At 36.8% G+C, this 21,155-nt stretch overlaps 1 protein-coding gene across 5 annotated transcripts in view; it reads left to right on the top strand.

The window, feature by feature from the left end:
• Window positions 1–1,239: 1,239 nt before the first annotated feature.
• The window catches only part of ABCA8 (ATP binding cassette subfamily A member 8), a 67,389-nt gene continuing 47,473 nt past the window's right edge, over window positions 1,240–21,155 (top strand). For 4 of the 5 annotated variants that reach the window (XR_011423142.1, XR_011423143.1, XR_011423144.1 and 1 more), the window contains exons 1-8: window positions 1,240–1,737; window positions 8,524–8,625; window positions 9,737–9,941; window positions 13,084–13,248; window positions 17,816–17,919; window positions 18,580–18,806; window positions 20,450–20,591; window positions 20,910–21,095. Coding sequence is in view for 2 of the 5 variants with exons in the window: in XM_005597239.4 (XP_005597296.1) it covers window positions 8,530–8,625; window positions 9,737–9,941; window positions 13,084–13,248; window positions 17,816–17,919; window positions 18,580–18,806; window positions 20,450–20,591; window positions 20,910–21,095 (1,125 nt within the window). In the remaining 3 variants the exon portion in view is untranslated. Of the gene's footprint in view, window positions 1,738–8,523; window positions 8,687–9,736; window positions 9,942–13,083; window positions 13,249–17,815; window positions 17,920–18,579; window positions 18,807–20,449; window positions 20,592–20,909; window positions 21,096–21,155 lie in introns of all 5 variants that reach the window. The other variant, XM_023652148.2, reaches the window with a different exon arrangement.

A 21,155-nucleotide genomic window follows, 5' to 3' on the forward strand; every position in this document is an offset into this window, starting at 1 on the left:
ACAAATGTTGGAGAGGTTGCGGAGAAAAAGGAACCCTCATACACTGCTGGTGGGAATGCAAACTGGTGCAGCCACTATGGAAAACAGTATGGAGATTCCTCAAAAAACTAAAAATAGAACTACCATACGATCCAGCCATCCCACTACTGGGTATTTATCCAAAGAGCCTGAAGTCAGCAATCCCAAAAGTCCTGTGCACCCCAATGTTTATTGCAGCACTGTTTACAATAGCCAAGACGTGGAAGCAACCTAAGTGCCCATCAACAGACGAATGGATAAAGAAGATGTGGTACATATATACAATGGAATACTACTCAGCTGCAAAACAGAACAAAATCATTCCATTTGCAATAACATGGATGGACCTTGAGAGAATCATGTTAAGTGAAATAAGCCAGCAAGAGAAAGATAATCTGTGTATGACTCCACTCATATGTGGAATTTAAAACTATGGACCAAGAACAGTTTAGTGGATACTAGGGGAAAGGTGGGGTGGGGGGTGGGCACAAAGGGTGAAGTGGTGCACCTACAACACGACTGACAAACATTAATGTACAATTGAAATTTCACAAGATTGTAACCTATCAATAACTCAATAAAAAAAAAAAGAAAGAAAGTAGGAATGGCTGTATTGCGTTAATGGCTATGTTCTCCTCAGAGCACAGAAAGTTACCAGGGATAAAGATGGACATTACATAATGATTATAAGGTCAATTCTCCAAGAAGACATAACAATCCTGTATGTGTATGCATCTAACACCACAGCTTCAAATTACACAAGGCAAAATCTGTTAGCTCTGAAAGCAAATATAGAAAAATCTCCAATTCTTGTTAAAATCTTCAATAGTCCTCTCTCAGTAATCAACAGAACTAGTGGACAGAAAATTAGCAAAAATATAGAAAAATTGAACAACACCATCAACCAACTAGATGTCATAGATATTTATACAATACTCTACTCACTCAGTGGGAGAATATACCTGTTTTCAAGTGCGTATGGAATATTCTCCAAAATAGATCATACCCTGGATCATAAAACAAATTTATATACAAAATAAATTTTCTGACCACAATAGACTTGAACTAGAAATCAGTACCCAAAGATTACAGGAAAATCTCCAGACACTTGGGAATTAAGCAACACACTTCTAAATAATTTATGGGCCAAAGAGGAAGTCTCAAGGGAGAACAGAAAATGTTCTGAACTTAATAAAAGTGATAAACAGAGAAATGAAAATCCTGATTATCAAAGTGAGAATGTCATTCAGGCAGTCCAGAGCTCTGTGTAGAGAGAAGAGCTTTTCTCTGATTAAACAGTTTACTTTGTCATGGTTTAAAGACAGTGCTTTAAATTTTGATATTAGCCACAATCATACTGGATATAATAGAGAAAAGTTTATGTATACTGCATTTTCCCCATAAGATTGCTCTCTATAAGATGATATGGCCAGGCAACCAAGTACAAATGCCACTGCTCCTCAGGAACTGGCTGAATGTCAATAACAGACAAACAGTCCAAGAGTGATCACGTGAATGTGCAGTTTGGCAGGGCCAACAGACTTGAGATCATAGCTTCTCTTCTGAAAGCAGTCTTCACAGGAACTTTTCACAAAAGTCAAACAGTTAAAGCAAATTCTAGAGATATGGACCAGGAAAAAATGTGAATTGTTTTCTTATAATTAAGGAGACCAGTGGAGAAACTGTGCTTCTAGATTCCTTGCTTCAAGTTTCTCAAAAGTAAGTTCATTATATTTTTCTCTGATTTATTTTGGGAGTTTTCTTTTTATTTATATCACAAAATTGTGAATGAGGCTTTAGGAATTGAATTCAAACCATCTGTGGGGAAATTATTTTGAGTAATGGGCTATTTTGATGTTTTTGGATACCTGATGTTTAACATTATAAAGATGAAAGCGTTGAGTTAAAACACAAGTTTTAAAAAATTATGCAACTATTAAATGGTTTTAAGCCAGGAATTGAATGTAGGAATAACTGAAATTTGCTAAGAAATTGGTTGTAAAGACCTGAGAGTCTTGAGAATTGATTTGTAAATCTGGGTTATTTTTGAAGTTATAGTGATTTACTTCTATTGCAGAATAATTTGGGGCCTTTTTTTTTTCTGGCTTTGAGAACTGTTTACGAAAGCATTTACAGAAATATTTTTTACTGCCCCTATCTCTCACTCTCAGGCTATAAGAATTTTGGAAGTATAAGATGCTTTCCAGGATCTTTTCCTCGGCGCACAACATGTATTGAATCAGAATGTGAAATATGTGGCTTTTCCTTATCACGATATTATTTCAAATGCACATTATTTGTGGTAAACAGAACTTCCATGTTCCTATAGTGTTAGCATTTGTTCTGAATTTAACAGCCATATGAGAGGAGAAAAATCATAGTCATTATAATTTGAGACTATTTATTACATGTATAAAAAGGAATTCATGCGGTTATTAGTCTTTTGATAAACTACAGAACCTACATGAATTAAGGAAAAACAAAGTAAGCAATACTAATTTTACAACGGAAAATCTAAGGAGTTGGAGCCAGACCAAAGTTTCCATGCTTTCATTGGTCTGTGGCCTATTCCACAGTAAGGAGATCACCCTCTTGGCCAGCTTACGTTCCTGTACAGCCGTGAACAGTACCTTTAAAAGTGTCTATGCTGAATTCTCTGCACTAGGAACAACCTTTGGGGATCCTCAGCCCCCTCTCCCTGGACAACATGACCTCATGCTTTCTTTCTTGGAACTGTCTTCCTCCCTCCAACTGTCACGCCATGGGCTTTCTGACCTCTTTGTTCAGTCGGCTTCTACCTAGACTTGCCCCGCAGCCTCAGGGAGCAGCCATGTGTAGGTTCTTCCTCTAGCAATGCTCTCTAGCAAGGCCGTAGCGGCTAATACGCCTACTGTTTGAAAGAGCTTCTGGACACCTTACTTGAGTTTTGCCTCTAGGAAATAGTACAGCCCTGAGCATCATCCTCTTCTGTGAGTGGAATGAACCTCAGGCAGCGGCACACCCACTCCCTACCACTACAGAGGAGTTCATGGCAACCATGTGGTTTTTATCCCTGGCTAACAAGACATACACATAGAGGGAGGGGACGAGTTGCTCCAAATTCAGGACTTAAGAGCCAAATTCATGGCAGAGCTGCTGGCTCTATGCTCAAAAGTCTTGACCCATTCTTCCAAGTCACATCCCTGGCATGCTTCCCAGAAAACTGATGATTGTTCCAGAATCCCCTTACTTTCCATAATTCAGCTTAGATACACTATTTCCTCCTTCAGTGAAGTCCTTTCAAGAGCACTCAAGCCTCACACTTTTCAGGAGAGGCTCAGCAAACCATATTTGTGTAGCACTGGTTGATTAGGGCTGTGGAAAGTGGTAGTATTATTGTTATGCAAGGAGGCATCTCTTTCTGGGAGGTATTTCAGAAGAGTCTTTGTTGCAATAAAATCTCTATATAAATTCCCTTACTAAATCATCACCACCACCACCACGTTCACACGTACACACTCATGTATATGCTCTTTGTCCAAAGCTGCATATGCTAAAACTATGATTTGCTGCTTCTACCAGGGGAAGGGTGTGGTCAACTGCTCTACTCTCACTCTGTTTGCTGGTGCAATGTCTATGGAAGAATAATGCTGCTCTCTGCAGGCAATTTTAGGTAAAGTACATAGTATGTTTTCACAGTGAACTAGTCCACACACAAGGCAAAGGGTTCTTAATCCAGCTAAAGCCTATCCAAGCCCAAATCAGGTGGAGTTTCTACCCTCCATCACAAGCACAAGCTCAAATGTATCACAGTAACCTGTACAATCTATTGGCAAATCTAATTAACCACAGGTGGTAAAAATAAATTTACTTTATGATTTAAACTAAAGATTGAGCCATATTTCCATATAATAATAACCAGAATGCTCAGAGTTGGAATTCAGCAGAGAAGTAAAGTATCTAGAAAGTCTTTGGTTGTATGAAGAGGATAGGGAAAATAAATGATGATAAGTTTTCATTAAAAAAAAGTTCCCCAGACAAGTCCAAAATTTAAGAGTAACCATTAAAGGATATAAATATCTCCTATATCTTTGTGACAGTAAAGAAAACATGGGGGCGGGGGGAAGAAAAGGATAAAGTCCAATAGAGGATAAGAATACGTACAAAACTAGAAGCAAAGAAAAAGCAGGTTTAACATGAGAATAAAACACAATGAAAGATTATCCCAAACAAAAATTTATACCTGGTTACATTCACCTCTTAAAAATGGTATCCATCAGTTTGGATATCTAAAAATAAAGCAACTATGAATTTTCCATGCATTAAACAAACATTTAAAAATTTAGCAGAAGGTTAAAAATAAGAGGATGGGTAAAGCTATGTTAGGCAAATATTAAGCTAAAGAGACTTCACGTCTCCATGCTCTTATCAGAAAGGAAGCAACCTACCATTAAAACACAATCAATAGAGCAATGTTTTATGCACCTAACCACTTACTTTGAACTCATGTAACCAGTTTAAATTCATGTACTAAAACCCCACAGAAATACAATAAGAAATTGGCAAACTTGTTATCAGAGTGTAAAATTTTAATAGAATTCTACCACGAAATTATTGATCTTGTAAATATAATATTAGAAAGGATGCTGAAGATTCAAAGAACACAATTTTAAAAATTAAATACATATGGACAAAACAAACTAAAACATCTTGTATGTGTATTTCAAGCATACATGCAATATTTCCAAATACTAAAATATGCTGCAGCACCAAGGAAGTCTCCAGGAATTTCAAAGAAGCAATATCTTACAGACCAGTAGCTCCTCTGACCACAGCATGGTTAAGTTGGAAATCAAAAATAAAACATTGCAACAACCAAAGAAACATCAATATTGTAGACGCTAAATAGAAAATCTTAAGCAATATATCTGTGGTCTATTGTTGCATTTACATTGCGTAGCAAAAAAAGAAAAATGCAACAAATAACATACCACAATAAGCATTTATAGCTGGGATATGTGGGGGTGGCTCCTACGAGATCCTAGATAAGCTTGTTCACATCTCTGGGGCCTGGCTGGTTATCATCTGATGTATCCTACTCTAAACTGAGATGACTTAGTTCTGTTTCAGGAGGCTTTCATCCTCCAGAAGCCATCTCAGTTATGCTCTTATAACTATGGCAGAGCCACAGGAGCAAGCAGACACACTCAAAGCCTCGTAAGGTCTAGGCTCAGAAGAGGCACATCATTACTCCCACCTCCTTCTACTGGTCAAACTTGTAGTCCCTCTTTGTGGAAGGAACTCCAAAGTTGCTAGACAAAAGGTGTGGACACAAGTAGAGGTGAAGAATTGGGGTCGCGGTGTTGAATAAGAGTGGTGAGAATGGGAACCCTTGTCTTGTTCCTGATCTTAAAGCTTTCAACTTTTCACCTTTGAGTATGATGTTAGCTGTGGGCTTGCCACATATTGTCTTTATTTTGTTGAGGTATGTTCCTTCTATATCTAATTTATTGAGAGTTTTTATTGTGAAAGGACATCATATTTTGTCAAATGCCTTTTCTGCATCTATTGAGATGATGTATTTTGTACTTCTGCAGTATCAGTTGTAGTGTCTCCCTTTTCATTTCTTATCTTATTTACTTGGGTCTTCTCTCTTTTTTTCTTACTCCAGCAAAGGTTTTGTCAATTTAGTTTATCTTTTCAAAAAGCCAGCTCTCAGTTTTCTTGATGTTTTCTATTGGGTTTCTGGTCTCTATTTCATTCATTTTAGCTCTGATCTTTGTTATTTTTTTTCTTCTGATAACACTGGGCTGAGTTTGTTCTTTTTCTAGCTCCTTGAGGTGTAAAGTTAGGTTATTTTTTTGAGATCTTTCTTTTTTTTGTTTTCTATTTTTTTCTTAATATATGCATTTATCACTATACACTTCCCTTTTAGAACTACTTTTTCACCTTCCCGTGTGTTGTGTTTCCATTTTCATTTGTTTTGAGATATTTGTTGATTTTCCTTTTGAGTTCTTCTTTGGCCCATTGGTTATTCAGAAATGTTTTGTTTAGTTTCCACATATTTGTAAATTTTCCAGCTTTTCTCTTGATGTTGATTTCTACTTTCATAACATTGTGGCGAGAAAAGATACTTGGTATGATTCCAATCACCTTAAATTTGCTAAGACTTGTTTTGTGGCCTATTACACAGTCTATCCTTGTATGTGTTGGGAGGTCTTGAATCTATGAGAGCTTCCTTTCCCTCCTTTGGTGATAGCCTATCTCTGCTTTGTATCAATGTTAGGCCCCTGCAGCAAACCTCAGCAGCAACTTATCTTTGCTCGGGAATGGGGGCAGGAAGCTTTCCCACCCCATTTTCAGTGGGAGACGGCTGTTACTTTTTGTACGGTGCAAGGGTTGTGTCAAGGAGAAGGTAGTTTCTTTCCTCTCTCCCAGGGAGGTTGGTCGTTTGCTTCTACCCATCCCTTAGCAGCAGTATAAGTGTCTGGAACAGGAGTAGAGGTAGGGGTAGGAGCATTTACAGATGGTATCCCCCACCAGCAGCAGTTGGCTGTTGCTTCAACCCCTCCCCATGATGCAACAGCAGGTCTTTGTGTGGGATTTCTGTCCCTCCACAAGAAGGCCACAGATCTTGCTCTTAGGAAAATATATTCTGAGAAGTGGGCAGGTTTTGTGGCCTGTGAGCCACGGAGGAGTCTCTCAGGTCTCTTGCTTTGCCTCCATCTTTTTTATCACTACCAAGTGTGACGTAACGAAAAAGGGTTGGCAAATAAGTGTGGAGTCCCCTTGTGCCAAGACTCCCAGGGATTGTAAACAATCATGCTAGTCTACACGGCTAGTCCACACTCAGCCTTTAACATTTCAGCTGTTTTCTTCTTACCTGCTTTTTCAGTGGCCATGTCTTCCTCCCATATTTACCAAAAGAGAAAGTGTTGTTGGGTCCCATCTATCCTTGGAGGAGACTTTCACCATTTGAAATTCGGTTCAGCTGGTTGCCTTGTGATCTCAGCTCTTTGGTGGGCTCAAGAAAAGTTATAGTTTGTCTGGTTTTCTCTCACTGTTAGGAGGGTAGCAACGTTTTCTTGAGACTTTATGCATCGTAAATGAAAGGAGAATCTAGGAAATAATAGAAAATGGCAATATCAAACATTGGTGAGGATATAGGGAAGATGAATTTTCATATACTTTTTACAATAATACAAATTGCTGCAATGATTTTGAGAATATATATATATATATATATATATGTTCCTGGTGACTCTCCAATGCCTCTTTTTGGCAAACATAAATACATTCTCAAAGATGGGACCAAGAAATAAATATCATTTAAAAGTATAATCCTCTTTATAATCTGCCAGGTTCTAAAGTCTGGTGAGTTTTCTATCTTAACATTCTAATTTTTCATAGAAAGAAAGTGAAAATTAAGGGGTTTTCTCCATGGGGGAAAATTTTTTTGAGTCTTCCCACAACAAATCAGTATAGAGTTCAATGACTTCTGGAAATAGCAAAGATCCCATTGAACTTCTTAGATAGACTAATTCCTAAAACTGACCATTTATTCAGGTTCTTTAACAAGCTAAATATAATAGCGATGTTAAGTTAGCATACATGGATGTATTTATTTGTGGAAGCTAAGAGGGGTGTGTGTATGTATTGGTCCGGGTGCAATCAGGAGACAGAAACCACTCTATATTTTAAATAGAGAGAACTTAATGTATAGAATTATTAAACAATGACAGGAGAATAAGTATAAAGATAAACTGAGAACTCAAAAGGGCATCCTAGGCTGAGGGACGAACAAACTCAGATGGGAAGATAAGGTGTTGAATAAGGTCTGTTTGGATAAGGTGTGGTTGCAGCCCGCTGACTGAAGAGAAGCCCGAATGGTAAGCTATGGGCACAAGAACTGGAGTGCACTGTCTTTGCAATAGGAGAGCTGAGAGAAACAAAGCTCTGGGGAAAAGGCTCAAGCTTTCTGGGGCTCCTAAATACACTACTGCTCCCTGAGTCAAGACCTGGAGAAAACACACGATGAAACCTGCCCCATCCAGGCACTTTGCACTGGAGAAAACCATTTGGCCTGAGCAGTGGGAAAAACATACAGTCTCTGGGAACGGGCAATGAACCACTCTGATCCCAGGAAGGAGAACCTCTTCCTGCAATGTGTCTCCAGTCCTCTCTACTGACAAAGCTTTACATCATGCCAGCTGGCAAAGAAAAATATTTAAAGGGACCAGATCCATTTTCAGAGAGCAGGCTGCCAAAAGTGAAACTGGAGCTGAGAGATAATAAATTGATAATTGGCACAGTGCATGACAAAAAAATGATGGAGTAAAGAGTTTGGAAGTAGGGGGAAAAGGGAGACAGGGGAGTAATAAAATGCTAACTTTGAAACAGTCAGATTCTAAGCATTCATTAGGAACGCTGGCGTTATCAGGTTACTCTTTTTTGTTTGCAGAATATTTCTTCTCATTAAGACCTTCATATTTACTTCATCCTCTCTCTTGATTTCTTATTAAACAGGGAAAAATGAGTAAGAGAGAAATAAGTGTGTGTCAACAAACCTGGGCCTTACTATGCAAGAACTTTCTTAAAAAATGGAGAATGAAAAGGGAGCCCTTACTGGTATGATTCGACATCTATGTCTCTTTGTATTTATGATGGGGAAATCTATATTCCTTGCAAGGTATCTACACTTTGTTTATCTCCTCTCCAGAACAATAAAACACTTTTATGCAACAAAAGAAGCTGTTCCTCAGACCACAAATCTCTCTGAAGTTGTTTTCATTGAGACAAGCTCATAAATTGAGGTCTAAAACCACTGATCTGGTCAGCAAAAGAGAATCCAATAAATGTTTTAAAAGTCAATGGTCATACCTTTTATTAGTTTTCCCACTTATAGTTTCTTTGGTTAAGACACTGGTATTCTGAAGACATGGTGAACACATCAACCCACAGAAATACATTTTCTGGCGTTTTCTTTTTTGGATCTCTTTCTTTTTTTCAAAATAAATCATTGTCTTCAAAAATGGTAGAAAATTTCGAAATGTAATTAGTGCCAAGAAGAAATTAGCATTAGCTCTTATAACCTGACCATATAACAAAAATCCTCGTTAAACTTTGGTATCTTTTGAAAATCAGATAGATATAGCTAAGTAGTATTTTTAACCAAATTGGAATTTTACTGTATACATATTGTGAATTTTTTTCTACAATCACGAATTTAGGAAACAGAATGATTTCTTATTGGAAGTTTTCAAGTGACCAGTATTGATAACTAACCAAGACAATATTTTTAAGGTCGCCTGAATTCTGCTGAATTTCTAATACCCAAATCCTGGCATGTAACCAATATATTATTAAGAAGTGAGAAAGTCCTTGGAACTGTCTCTTGTAACACACAAGCTTTCAGCAGAATTAAATACAGTGGGAGTAGGTCATCATAGTAATGTGAGCTGATAATAATTTAGGACAGCTTACCACTGTTGCTTCTCATATTTTTATGATCGTGCCTGCTTTATACTGGTTGTGGATCAATAAATTTGAATTCCTTTTAATAGCTCATTGGAATCACTCAGACTGCTGAATTCTGTGCTGTACATATTTTAAACAGTCCATAATGTGGGATATATTGAAATTAGAAAAGTGAACAATGAGACAAACGGTATGACCAAATGATTGTGGATGACTAATTTGAAATCATAATTTTCTTTATTCTTTCTCTTGGATTTTGTAGGAATGGTTGAACTCATTCCTCCTACTACTTTGTTTGTACCTATACCCTAATAATCATCAACTTAATGACTTTTCTTCACTGCCTACCATGGACCTGGGACGGGTAGATTCATTTAACGAATCTAAATTTGCTATTGCATACACACCTGTCACCAACACAACCCAACAGATAATGAATAAAGTAGCTTCAGCCTCCTTCATGAAAGGTGAGTTTTCTAGAAACCTAACAGGAATTTCTGATGTCAATGTTTGGCTCATTTGACTTGCAAATGCATTTAATTTTCATTTCAGTTGATAAACCATGCCAACTTTCACAATTTCTACATTATGTGAAATGTGAATATACTTTCCCTTTGTTGGAAGTAGGAGGCCATCACCTAATATCTAAGCAAAATTGAATACGTTTCCTGCCAAGCAAAAGATTACCACTTGCATTGCACAGTCTCTCAACAAGGAAATCTGCTGATCTTGCACAGGGTTTAGGGAAGCATGGAATACACAGACTGATAGACTTTACAAAGCAGAAGTGTTTAGTGATTTGTTGACTTGTAGCCATGGAAGCATTGTTACTAGAATGAGACTGTTGCTGTAGTATTTGCTTGTTATTATAGACAAAAAACAACCAGTCTTTTCTTGAATTTAATTATAGGAATTTTATCCCCAGCTTTTACTACCAAAAAGATTGTCTTACTATATTTGAAGATGCTACTGATGAGTATTCTGTGCCTCAGATTTTCACCCTTCAGTGTGAAGGTACTTATCAATGAAAACTGAGCAGAGCGTTATTACTGTCAAGATCACTTCTGTAACAATTTTCTGAAATTAGAGCAGACGCAGCCTAGTGCAGAGGCAAGAGAACTGGGCTTAGAGTCAGAGAACATTTGATTAGAATTAGTTCTGCAACTGTGTCAGCATACGTTTTGCAAATCGTTGACTTCTGGGAGCCTCCTTATCATCATATTCAAAGTAAGATTACAATACTATATTTTTCATGAATATATCCATTGAGAGTGAGAGAATCCCAATGCAACTTGTCTTAAGGAAAAGGAGCATCTTTTGTCTAGCTTAAAGGAAAAAAGTATTAACGCACAACTGGATGGAGGTGTGTTGACAATAGAGGAAGACCTATGTCCATACTTCCCAGATCTATAGTATTGTATGCTGGCTTCATTCACAGATGGACTCTCCCTAAACAGAGGCAGAGTTGGTCTGCAAATTCACCAGATTTAGGCTTTACCACATAAGCAACTACAGTGGAAGGAGTACAGATCCTTCCCAAGAGTTCAAAATAATTTCAGGGATTATACCCATTGGAAAAAATGGCCTACTTTGGGTTAGTCTTGGTCTTCGTCCACCAAGAACTAATATCATTGGATAGGGGTATCGAGTATTGTCATTGCCCATTAGTTGGGTTCCCAGGTCACTCTATGAACCACATCCAAACCCCGTGGTTTGCATTCTGCTTTCTGCATTAATTTTAGGGTATTTACTAGAAGGACTGGATGCCAGGCAAATAAAAACAATAGTCATTCTTTACGAATATAAATGCATACTTCAAAGGGTAATCTATGGTCGTTGCTCCGTAAATTGAGTTGAGTTATAATTTAAAGGAAGCTTGGAGCTTGCACAATTTTGCGAATACACTAAAAACCGTGAAGTTGTGTGGTTAAAAACAATGAATTTTGTGGCATGTGAATTACATCTCAATTTTAAAAAATAATATAAAAACATGACTTAGACGGTACCCAGTATTAATTTTAAGCACCATAATTCCCTATCAAGAATATTATTGTAAGGAGAACCTGTGGATCCTCCTCCACCCAGGCACTGGAAGTCTATATACTGTCTCTTCTTTTTTGTCAACCTCTGTTCATAATTCCACGCCAGCCTAGGTAGCCATCAATTTTGCACTTAGATTCTGACCACTTAACTGGCTCCAGGATCCAGAAGTCCACCTCTCTGTAGTCAGTATTCAGGCACTTGCTTTTCGGAGTCTCTATGGCCACAGTTTCCAGACTATGTTGGACTCCTCCTTCCTGTCTATGCTTCACTGCACACTACTAGGCCAGGTGAATGTAAGCATCCCAAACTTACTTTCCCACATGACCTCACCAACCATCACACCATTATTTCCACTTGAATCCGAACGTCTGCACTATGCATCTTGCCTACAAAGACTGACTCCACTTCTGGTTCAAGATGGTAACCTGATCTGACCTGTCCACCTAAGATCCACAGTCCCAGTCTGTCCTGAGACATGTTTGCTCTCACCCTCTGTTTCACAGATGTCCTCCTGAGGGTCCCCATGTCATAAACTTGTGTTTTTCAACAACACCCTCATTAAAAGTCACAAGCAATTGTGATAATAAATATTCATTAAGTCACTACCGTGCAAGATCTTTACATAGAGTTTATGTTCACAATGAACGTGTTATTATTTTTGTTTTACAAATAAAGTAATTACCATTATGGTAATAAATATTCATTAAATGCTACCATGTGCTAGATTTTTACAGAGGCTTTATTCTATGGTAATGGAATATTATTCTGCAACAATAATATTATTCTCTATTATGTTTTTCTGTACTCTGCACTACTAATAGTATATATCACTAAGTTTATTTTACAAATATGGAAACTGAGGCACAAATGTTAAGTGAATTACTCATGATTGCACAGATTTAAGGAATAGAGTCCATAAAAAAAAATTTCTATCAAAATACATGCTACCTATTCCCTCCACTTTTATCTTCAATATTCCCACCCCAACCTAGAGCTTTTCTTGTATTCCTTCTCATTTTTTCAGTCTTAATAATACATCTATATGGCGTTGAACACAATAGCTGCAAAAAAGAAGATTATTTTAGTGATATCAACATAATTACTTGACATATTTTATAAATTTTCTTTTTTTTCAGTATATTAACCATACTGTCAGGGTTGTTAAAGGAAAATGAAGTTATATAGTTATTTCCACCTGAAACAAACCAGTGTCTAGTGATTTAAATACATATATATATTTTTACTGCCATTTTAGATTTATTGTAATGCTAATTCTTCTGTGCATAATTTAATTGGTATGGTATGATATCATATGTGATTGAAATCAGTTCAATAACTGCAACATATGAAAATAAAATAACTAATTTTAATGTATTATTTCTGATTGTATCTAGACAGAACTTTAGAAATTTCTCTCCCCAACCTTCATTCCGTGGCTAACTCATAGTTAATACTTGATTTTGTTGTATTTCCATAAGGAACTCTAGTATAAGCAATTGAACATGAAACTTGAAGTTAGTCTCCTAGTAATTTACTAACAATGATATTCCCTTCCTGTAATGGCAGACAGAGAAGTCTTGGGACTGCCTGATGAAGAAAGTATCAAAGAATTAACAGCAAATTATCCTGAGGAAATAGTAAGAGTCATCTTTACTAACACATTCTCATATCATTTGAAATTCTTGCTGGGACACAGAATACCAACAAAGAAGGAACACAGGGACCATACAGGTAACTTTCCAGCTACGCAATTCCACTACTCTCTATTTCAATTATGTTATAAGCCATATGTGGCAATAGATGTTAGTGCAGCAAATTTATAAACCCTTATCTGCTATGGTGATGTCAACAGGCCCATCAATACATTTGAAAAATGTGCATTGATTTTTTGGGGTATATTAACATACTGTATTATATGGTTGTTGTATATAGTTATATATACATTTACAGTTATATATACACACGCATATATACATATATATTATATGTAATCTATTATTGTTAAAGGAAAATAAAATTGTTTATGGATAAAATAGAACAAACTTTCCCTTAAATGTCTGAGTGAGCTCACTTGAAAGTAAAGAAAATTCCCAAGGGCCCAAAACAAAGAAGGCAACATATCCAGGCCAATTATTATTAATGGTGTTTGATTTTGTCAATCTCAGTAACCAAGAAGTTTGGGTTTTAGTAGCTATATGAGGACAGGTCAGAAGATCTTGGGTTTACACGAAGTGAAGTTTCTTGTGTCACTTTGGAACCTGGAGAGGCTGTGTACTCAGTGAAAGAGTAGAAGGAAAAAAATCACCTATTGGAAGACGAAGACCCAAAGGAAGCCTATTTGTCTTACCATGAGCTCTGGATGACAGAAAGATAATTCCCCTTTGAGAATTTGTAGCTCTTGGCTCACCTTCCCTTGAGTTTAGAATTCTTATTCAACTTACCTGCCCAGTCTGGGAAACCCCAACTATAAATATAAATAAAGTGATCCTGGGTTGGCCAGGCACTTGGGTGCCAAGCAGAAGAGATTATAAATGTTCCATAAAAAATACAACCTCAACTCAGGCCACAAAGATAAAATATCTCTGCATATAAATTTACAGTCCAATATGTGAAAACAAGGCGCCATAAATCAGAGTCAGGAAAACTAACAAAGCAGGATGCATCTCTCCCAGTGGAATTATAAAACTGAGAACATAAAATAAGCATGTCTAAAATGCTAAAGAATAGAAGAATCCAAAATACAAGAAAGGGAAAACTACCATAAAAAACAGGAAATGTTAGTAATAATTAGTTGGAAAATACAGTTGTTAAAAGATACACTCAACTATCTGACTAAACAATAAGTAGATAATAGCAACTAAAAATTTACGTAGGAGGAAAAAATCTCTAAGAAAAATAAGATCACTATTATGAAAAAGTATAAAACAAATTTAAAAGATCCAAATAAATGGAAGAGTATGCCACATTGCTAGAGATTTATATCTTACAGATGTTGCATTAGTTTTCTACAGCTGTCTAACAAATTATCACAAACTTAGCACCTTAAAATAACACTCAACGGTTAGCCCACAGCTCTGTAGGTGAGAACTGTGGACAGGCTTGACTAGGTCTCTGCTTAGGGTCTCAGAGGCTGAAATAAAGGTATTGACCAGGCTGAGCTTTATCTTGAGGCTCTTGGGAAGATTCCACTTCCAAGCTCATTCATGTTGTTAACTGAATTCAGGTCCTTGCAGCTGTAGGACTGAGATCCTCATTTCTTCCCCGACTGTCAGTGGGGATTGTTCTCAGTAATTAGAAACCACTCTCTGACTTTTGCATATGAACTGCTCCATCTTCAAAGTCAGCAATGGCTAAATTGAATCTCTTTCTTCCTTTAAATCTCTCTGACTTCTTCTGCTGCTAACAGCTGGAGAAAACTGCTTTTAAAGAGCTTGTGTGATTAGATTAGCCCGCTTGGATAATCCCCCTACCTAAGGTCAATTGTGTCTTATAACATAACACAGTCATGGGAGAAATCTCACCATAGTCACAGGTTCCACCCACATACAAAGGTGAGTCGGTACTACACATGGGCAAGAGTCAACAGGGGTTATTTTTAGAATTCTGCTTAACGCAGAAGTGAATTCTGCCCAGATTTCTTCAGGGGTCTATTGTACTTTCAATCAAAATCATAATAGATCTTTTCATATAAATTGACATATTCATTCTAAAATTTACCTTTGTAAGGGGCACAGAATAGCCCAGATGCTCTTTAAAAAGAATGAAGTTATAAGTAATGAAGACAGTATGCTATTGCCATAGTAATAGACAGATAGATCAATGAAGCAGACGAGAGAATCTTGAAAAGTTCTCACATAAACATGAAAAGTAACATGTGACTGAGAAGACACTGCAGCCCAGTGATGGGAAAATTGTCTCTCATAAAGAACAAAATGAAATTATCTCACAGGAAAGAATCAATCCAGGTAAAGAATTAAATGATAAAAACAAGCCGATAAACCTTCTATAAGTCAATATAGCAGAATATCTTTATAACTGTGGGATAGAAAAGAATTTCTTAAACAAAACAAAAAATATGTAAACTATAAAAGAAAAGATTAATAAATTCAACTAGATCAAAATTAAGTAATTCTCTTTATCAAAAGATGCCATAGAGGGGGCCACCATGCGGCATGGTGGTCAAGTTTGGCATACTCCTTTTCAACAGCCTGGGTTCATGGGCTCAGATCCTGGGCATGGACCAACACCACTAGTCAACCATGCTTTGGCAGCGACCCACATACAAAATAGAGGAAGACTGGTGTGAATGTTAGCTCAGGGAAAATCTTCTTCAGCAAAAAATAAATAAGTAAATAAATAAATAAGATGCCATAGAGACAGTGAAAAGTAAAGGCAAAACAATGAGATATTAACAACAAATAAAACTAACAAAAGGTTTAATATCTAGAATATTTAAAGATTTCCTTTGAATAAATAAGAAAAAGGTGTAGAAACAGGAAAGTCATGAAAAGTTATAAATAGGAATTTCGTGAAAGGAAAAATACAGATTAAGAGTAAACACATAGAGAGACGCTTACCTGCATTAACAATCAGGGAAACTCATTTTGAAACCACATCTGATATCACATTTATCAGATTGGCAAAAGATAATAAACAGAACAACACAAAGTTTTGACAAAGATATGTAGCAGAGAATCCACCATTACAAAATGTTTTCAAATCCACAAAAAGTGAGAAATTTTATTTTTAAGTTGAAGATGGCCATAACCTATAACCCAGCATCATAAGAATCTTCTCAGTGAAAGTCTCATGCTTGTGTCAAAGACTGGCAGCCTACTTTCTTCTCCTTCCTGAGGTCATAGAGTGATCCAGTTTGTAGCTCTAATCAGATACCTAGACTCAAGGCATTGAAAAGTAGATGTGAGTTCTCTACCACTTTTCCTCACCTGCCTCTGCAAGCTAGGTAGTCATGCCTAAGAGATAGTGCAGCTACCTGTTGGAGGAAACTCCATCATCTTGGGACCTTTAGTATGATGTGGAATGGAGGGTGCCCCCACTCCTCCTTCCAAAAACTTAAGCTGAATTTGTAGCCTGAATGAGAAATAGACTTTTTCTGTGATAAGCCCTTGAGATTTGGGGATTGTTTGTTACACAGCATAGCATATCGTAGACTGTCCTCACTGATGCGCCCTTATTCATGAGAAAACATATATAAAGATTTTTCATAGCAGAAGCTTTTTTTTTGTAATAGTGAAAAGAAAAAGGAACCAACCAAATTATCGTGAACAGGAGAGTGGATAATACATTGAATCACGTTCATGCAACGGGAGTCTGTACAATCATAACAAGAAGACGAAAGGGCCATTTATATAATTTTCAGTCATAATATAGAACAAAAGAAGCAAAATGCAGAGTGATGAATATAATGCATTATCAGATTTAAATACAGCTTAAAATTTTTTAAGTTATATATGTAGTTTAGAGATACATAATAAAAGTGTAAAGGCTTATATATAAACATGAAGTCCAGGAAAGCAGTTAGCTAGTTAGGGGCTTGGGGCTGGGGAAAGCATAAGAGCATAGACACTATATAGGAGGTTCCGGCTGTATTCGTAATGATTTATTTATGTTTATAATTCGATCATAGGTTCATGTGTGTTTATTATGTTGTTATATCATTTGTATATCTAAAATAGTTCTAAATTATTTTTAAAATTTTAATGAAACATGCATTTAATTCCTGTACTCCATTTTAATTTGTCATATTAAACAATATCTCTTTAGTGTAGTTTAATCCTCCATGGACTGATAGGCCTTTTTATTAATAAGTAAACTTTTGTCTTCAAAAGATGTTGTGATTGACATGATTTAAACATAGTGAGTTATTTCATCCAAACTTACATTTTGCCTGTGTTATATTTAACGTTAAACAAAGCTTTACTTTAGCGTTTCTTAATCCATATTAGGCCTTGCTAAGTTTTGAAAAACATAAAAAGATATTGTTTTCACAATACAAAATCAGAAAAGAGGAGAGCGCAACAAAATTCTTCATTGGTGAGGGAGCCCGGAAGACAATGTGAGAAAGCTTAGAGTGCGCGTTATAATTGAATGCAGAACGTTCTCTAAGAGTGCTCTGCCCACTTCACTTTGAGACTCATCACTATAATCTATGTTTGCACAGGCTTTGCATCAAAATAAGAACATTTGGAATTTGGGGCCATTGTAAAGTCCACTGTTTCGTATAATCAGGACTGAAATAATCCATAGTGATAGTTACTGTTTTCTTCTTTTCTTAAAGCTCATTGTTATGAAACGATTGAAGATATTGACTGTGAAGTTTCAGAATTCTGGAAGAAAGGTTTCGTGGCTCTTCAAGCTGCCATTAATGCTGCTATTATAGAAGTGAGTACGAACTGTCCAGTGCAAACTGCTGTTCAACGCAGATGAATGGCATTAGAAGCATCTAAAGTTTCATGGGAGAAAATATAAATGGGTAGCCTTATTCTTTCATTTACTGGCTAGTTTCTTTACAGCAAAGTTTACTTAAGTTGCTATATGCCATAGGGGATATAGATCTAAATAGAAGAGAAATTTTCTCCTCCAATGACTCAGCCTTGTCAAGAAGCCAGGCATATAATAAGAAAATCATTAGAATAGGAGAAGTAGGCTGTCACGAAGGTATAAATAAAGTCCTTATAGGTAAATAATTAAAAGCTTCTCAGTCTAGAATGCCATGGAAGAATTATAATAACATTTAAAATTGAAGCTTGAGATAAGGGGTTTGTCGTATTTATAAGGTCATCAAGGCCTTTCAAGCAAATTGTAAGATAATGTTATTCAGAGAGGTGATAAAACATGTAGTAAAATTTGAGAATTGTGAGTATCTCAGAATGCCTGGAGTCAAGGCGCCAAGTGGACCAGTGGCAGAATACAGAAGCAAAAAGTTAGGCTGGCATCAGATCCAGGCAGGCCTTTTATGTGTTCATAGGGAAAGAGAGGACTGAAAGAAAATAGCATGCCATCCATTAATATGCAAATTTTGTTTATAATATCTTTCTTCAGATCACAACAAATCACTCAGTGATGGAGAAACTGATGTCAGTTACTGGAAAAAATATGAAGATATATCCCTTCGTTAGTCAAGGAGGAGTCTTTACGGATTTCTTTGTTTTCTTCTGCATTATTTCCTTTTCCCCGTTTACTTACTATGCATCTGTTAATGTTACAAGAGAGAGAAAAAGGATGAAGCGCATGATGACAATGATGGGTCTTCGAGATTCAGCATTCTGGTGAGTAAAGTGTGGTAGAAATAAATATATCTAGGAATTCATGAAAAGTGGGCTTCTTCAAGTATCATTATTCAAACCCAATGATTTTCTAACTTTTCTCTATGAATGGAATAAATGGTCCTTGGTGAAATGCTTGCCAGGCTAGGGCTAGGTATTACTATGCTTCTGTGGCTGAAGAAAAAACATCAGGTTTGGGTTTTGCTGGGTGATTGTGAAGCAGGGACAATGGGGAATGGCCACTGAGTCTACTGGTAAGAGTGTGGTAGAAATGGTAGACTTTGGTGTCTAAGACAAATAGAAGTGGAATTCAAGCCAGGACAGCACTGAAAGGGGAAAAAGAGGTCAAGGATCAGGAGCTCTACTGAGACTGAGGAACATTCATGATGGGTATATTTGTGGGAATAAGCTTATTGTACAGGATTGTAAATAGGGGCTGGGTAAGGTTGAGTAATTCCAAGTATAGACAAGGACCTTGTCTGAGAACTTGTGAATAATTGACTGAAAGGGCATGGAGGGGATGTTTACAGTGAGGAGGAAGTACAATAACAGAGAGGCTGGGGAGCCAGGTGAGATATGCATATGGCAACTAATTAGGAGTCTGGAAGAAAATCCTAGACACCAATATTGACTTTTTATTTCATTAATACTGGCCGTAAGTATAGCAGAGCAGTGAAAGCTAGGCTCTAGAGCCAAAATGCGTAGACTTGAAACATAGTTACTTACCATCCTTGTTCAGTAGCTTCTTTGTCTGTAAAATGAGGAAAATAATGGTATTTCCGCTTAAGGCTATTGTGAGAATAAAATGATTTAATATTTCCTAAGGTTTTAAAACATTCTCTATCTTAGAGTAATTGTTATATGTGTCAGCTATCATTTTGTTGGTTTTGCTGCTGTTTTTCATTATTTCATTATCCCCTTGTAAAAATATTAAGAAACAAGACAAAGGAATTGAAGAAAGGAAAGTGAACTATGCTTTCTTAGCTGAAAATGAGTGGCATTAAGACAAGTATGTAGACCATTTGATGTACACATCCAGAGAAAGATGAAAACAGCTTTTGGAAAAAGATGCGACAGACTTACACATAAGGGAGAATTTTTTTTTTTTTTTTTTTTTTTTTTATCTCCAGGGAAATTCATGGAGCTCTGAGCTCCCAGAGAGCCCCAGAGAGGAGAACAGGATTTGAGACTCACAGAGAGTTTACCATGTACTAGGACAGGGTCCCACATAGTCATGACCTCTGTAAGTCCTCACTGTAGTAGTATTTCTAGTACCTAATAAAAGAGCAAAAAGAGAACTTAGAGAGGTTACAGAGTTTCCCCGAGGTCACAGAGTAAGAACATAGCAGAGAAAATGTTTGAAGCAAAATCTATCAGACCAGAAGTCTTCTTTTCCTTTTTTTCACAGTGATGAGTGTGTGTGTGTGTACGTGTGTACGTGTGTGTGTGTGTGTATTTCTGGAATTAATTTTAAGCAAAAGAATATTCCTAATTCCTAAAGTATTCTTCTCAAAACATTTACCTCATATTTACATATCCTAAACACTCAGTAAATATCTACTGAATGACCGATGCTAGAATCCATTCTACGTCCTCCGTTTCGATGGAATGTGAAATACTAAAACAACATTTTGTTTCCACATTAGGCTCTCCTGGGGTTTGCTCTATGCTAGTTTCATCTTCATCATGGCCTTTTTCTTGACGCTCGTTATAAAATCTGTCCAGTTTGTCATCCTGACTGGCGTCATGGTGGTCTTCACCCTCTTTCTGCTCTATGGATTGTCTTTGGTGAGTTGGTGAATTAAATCTCTTTCCATCCAACTCTTATCCTAAGGATCAAGTGTTGGCTTCCAATTAGGTTATAATTCTACATTTCCCTTTTCTTCTCTCTCTGCCCTGTTTGCATGATAAAATCTGTAGACTGGTATAATTTGATTTGTGGTGTTCCCTAATACCAGTTTGTAGCGCAATTTGCAGAACATAGCTTTGCATTTCATATACAAAATAATAATATAACTCTAATTTTGTATATTGAATTCCTTATTTCATTATGCTAATAATCATTCTTAGAGAAGCATAAACCAACTGGATCTTCTCTCATTTCAGATAGCTTTGGCTTTTCTAATGAGCGTCTTGATAAAGAAATCTTTCCTCACTGGCCTGGTCGTATTCCTTCTCACTGTCTTTTGGGGGAGTCTGGGATTCATGGCATTGTACAGGAACCTCCCTGCCTCCTTGGAGTGGATGTTAAGTCTTTTTAGTCCCTTTGCCTTCACGCTTGGAATGTCCCAGGTGAGAAGCAACCTAATTGTTTATTAATGACATTTCTGAAACATCTTTCCTCTCTGATAT

This window comes from Equus caballus, chromosome 11 (assembly GCF_041296265.1).
Source record: "Equus caballus isolate H_3958 breed thoroughbred chromosome 11, TB-T2T, whole genome shotgun sequence".
NCBI lineage: Eukaryota > Metazoa > Chordata > Mammalia > Perissodactyla > Equidae > Equus > Equus caballus.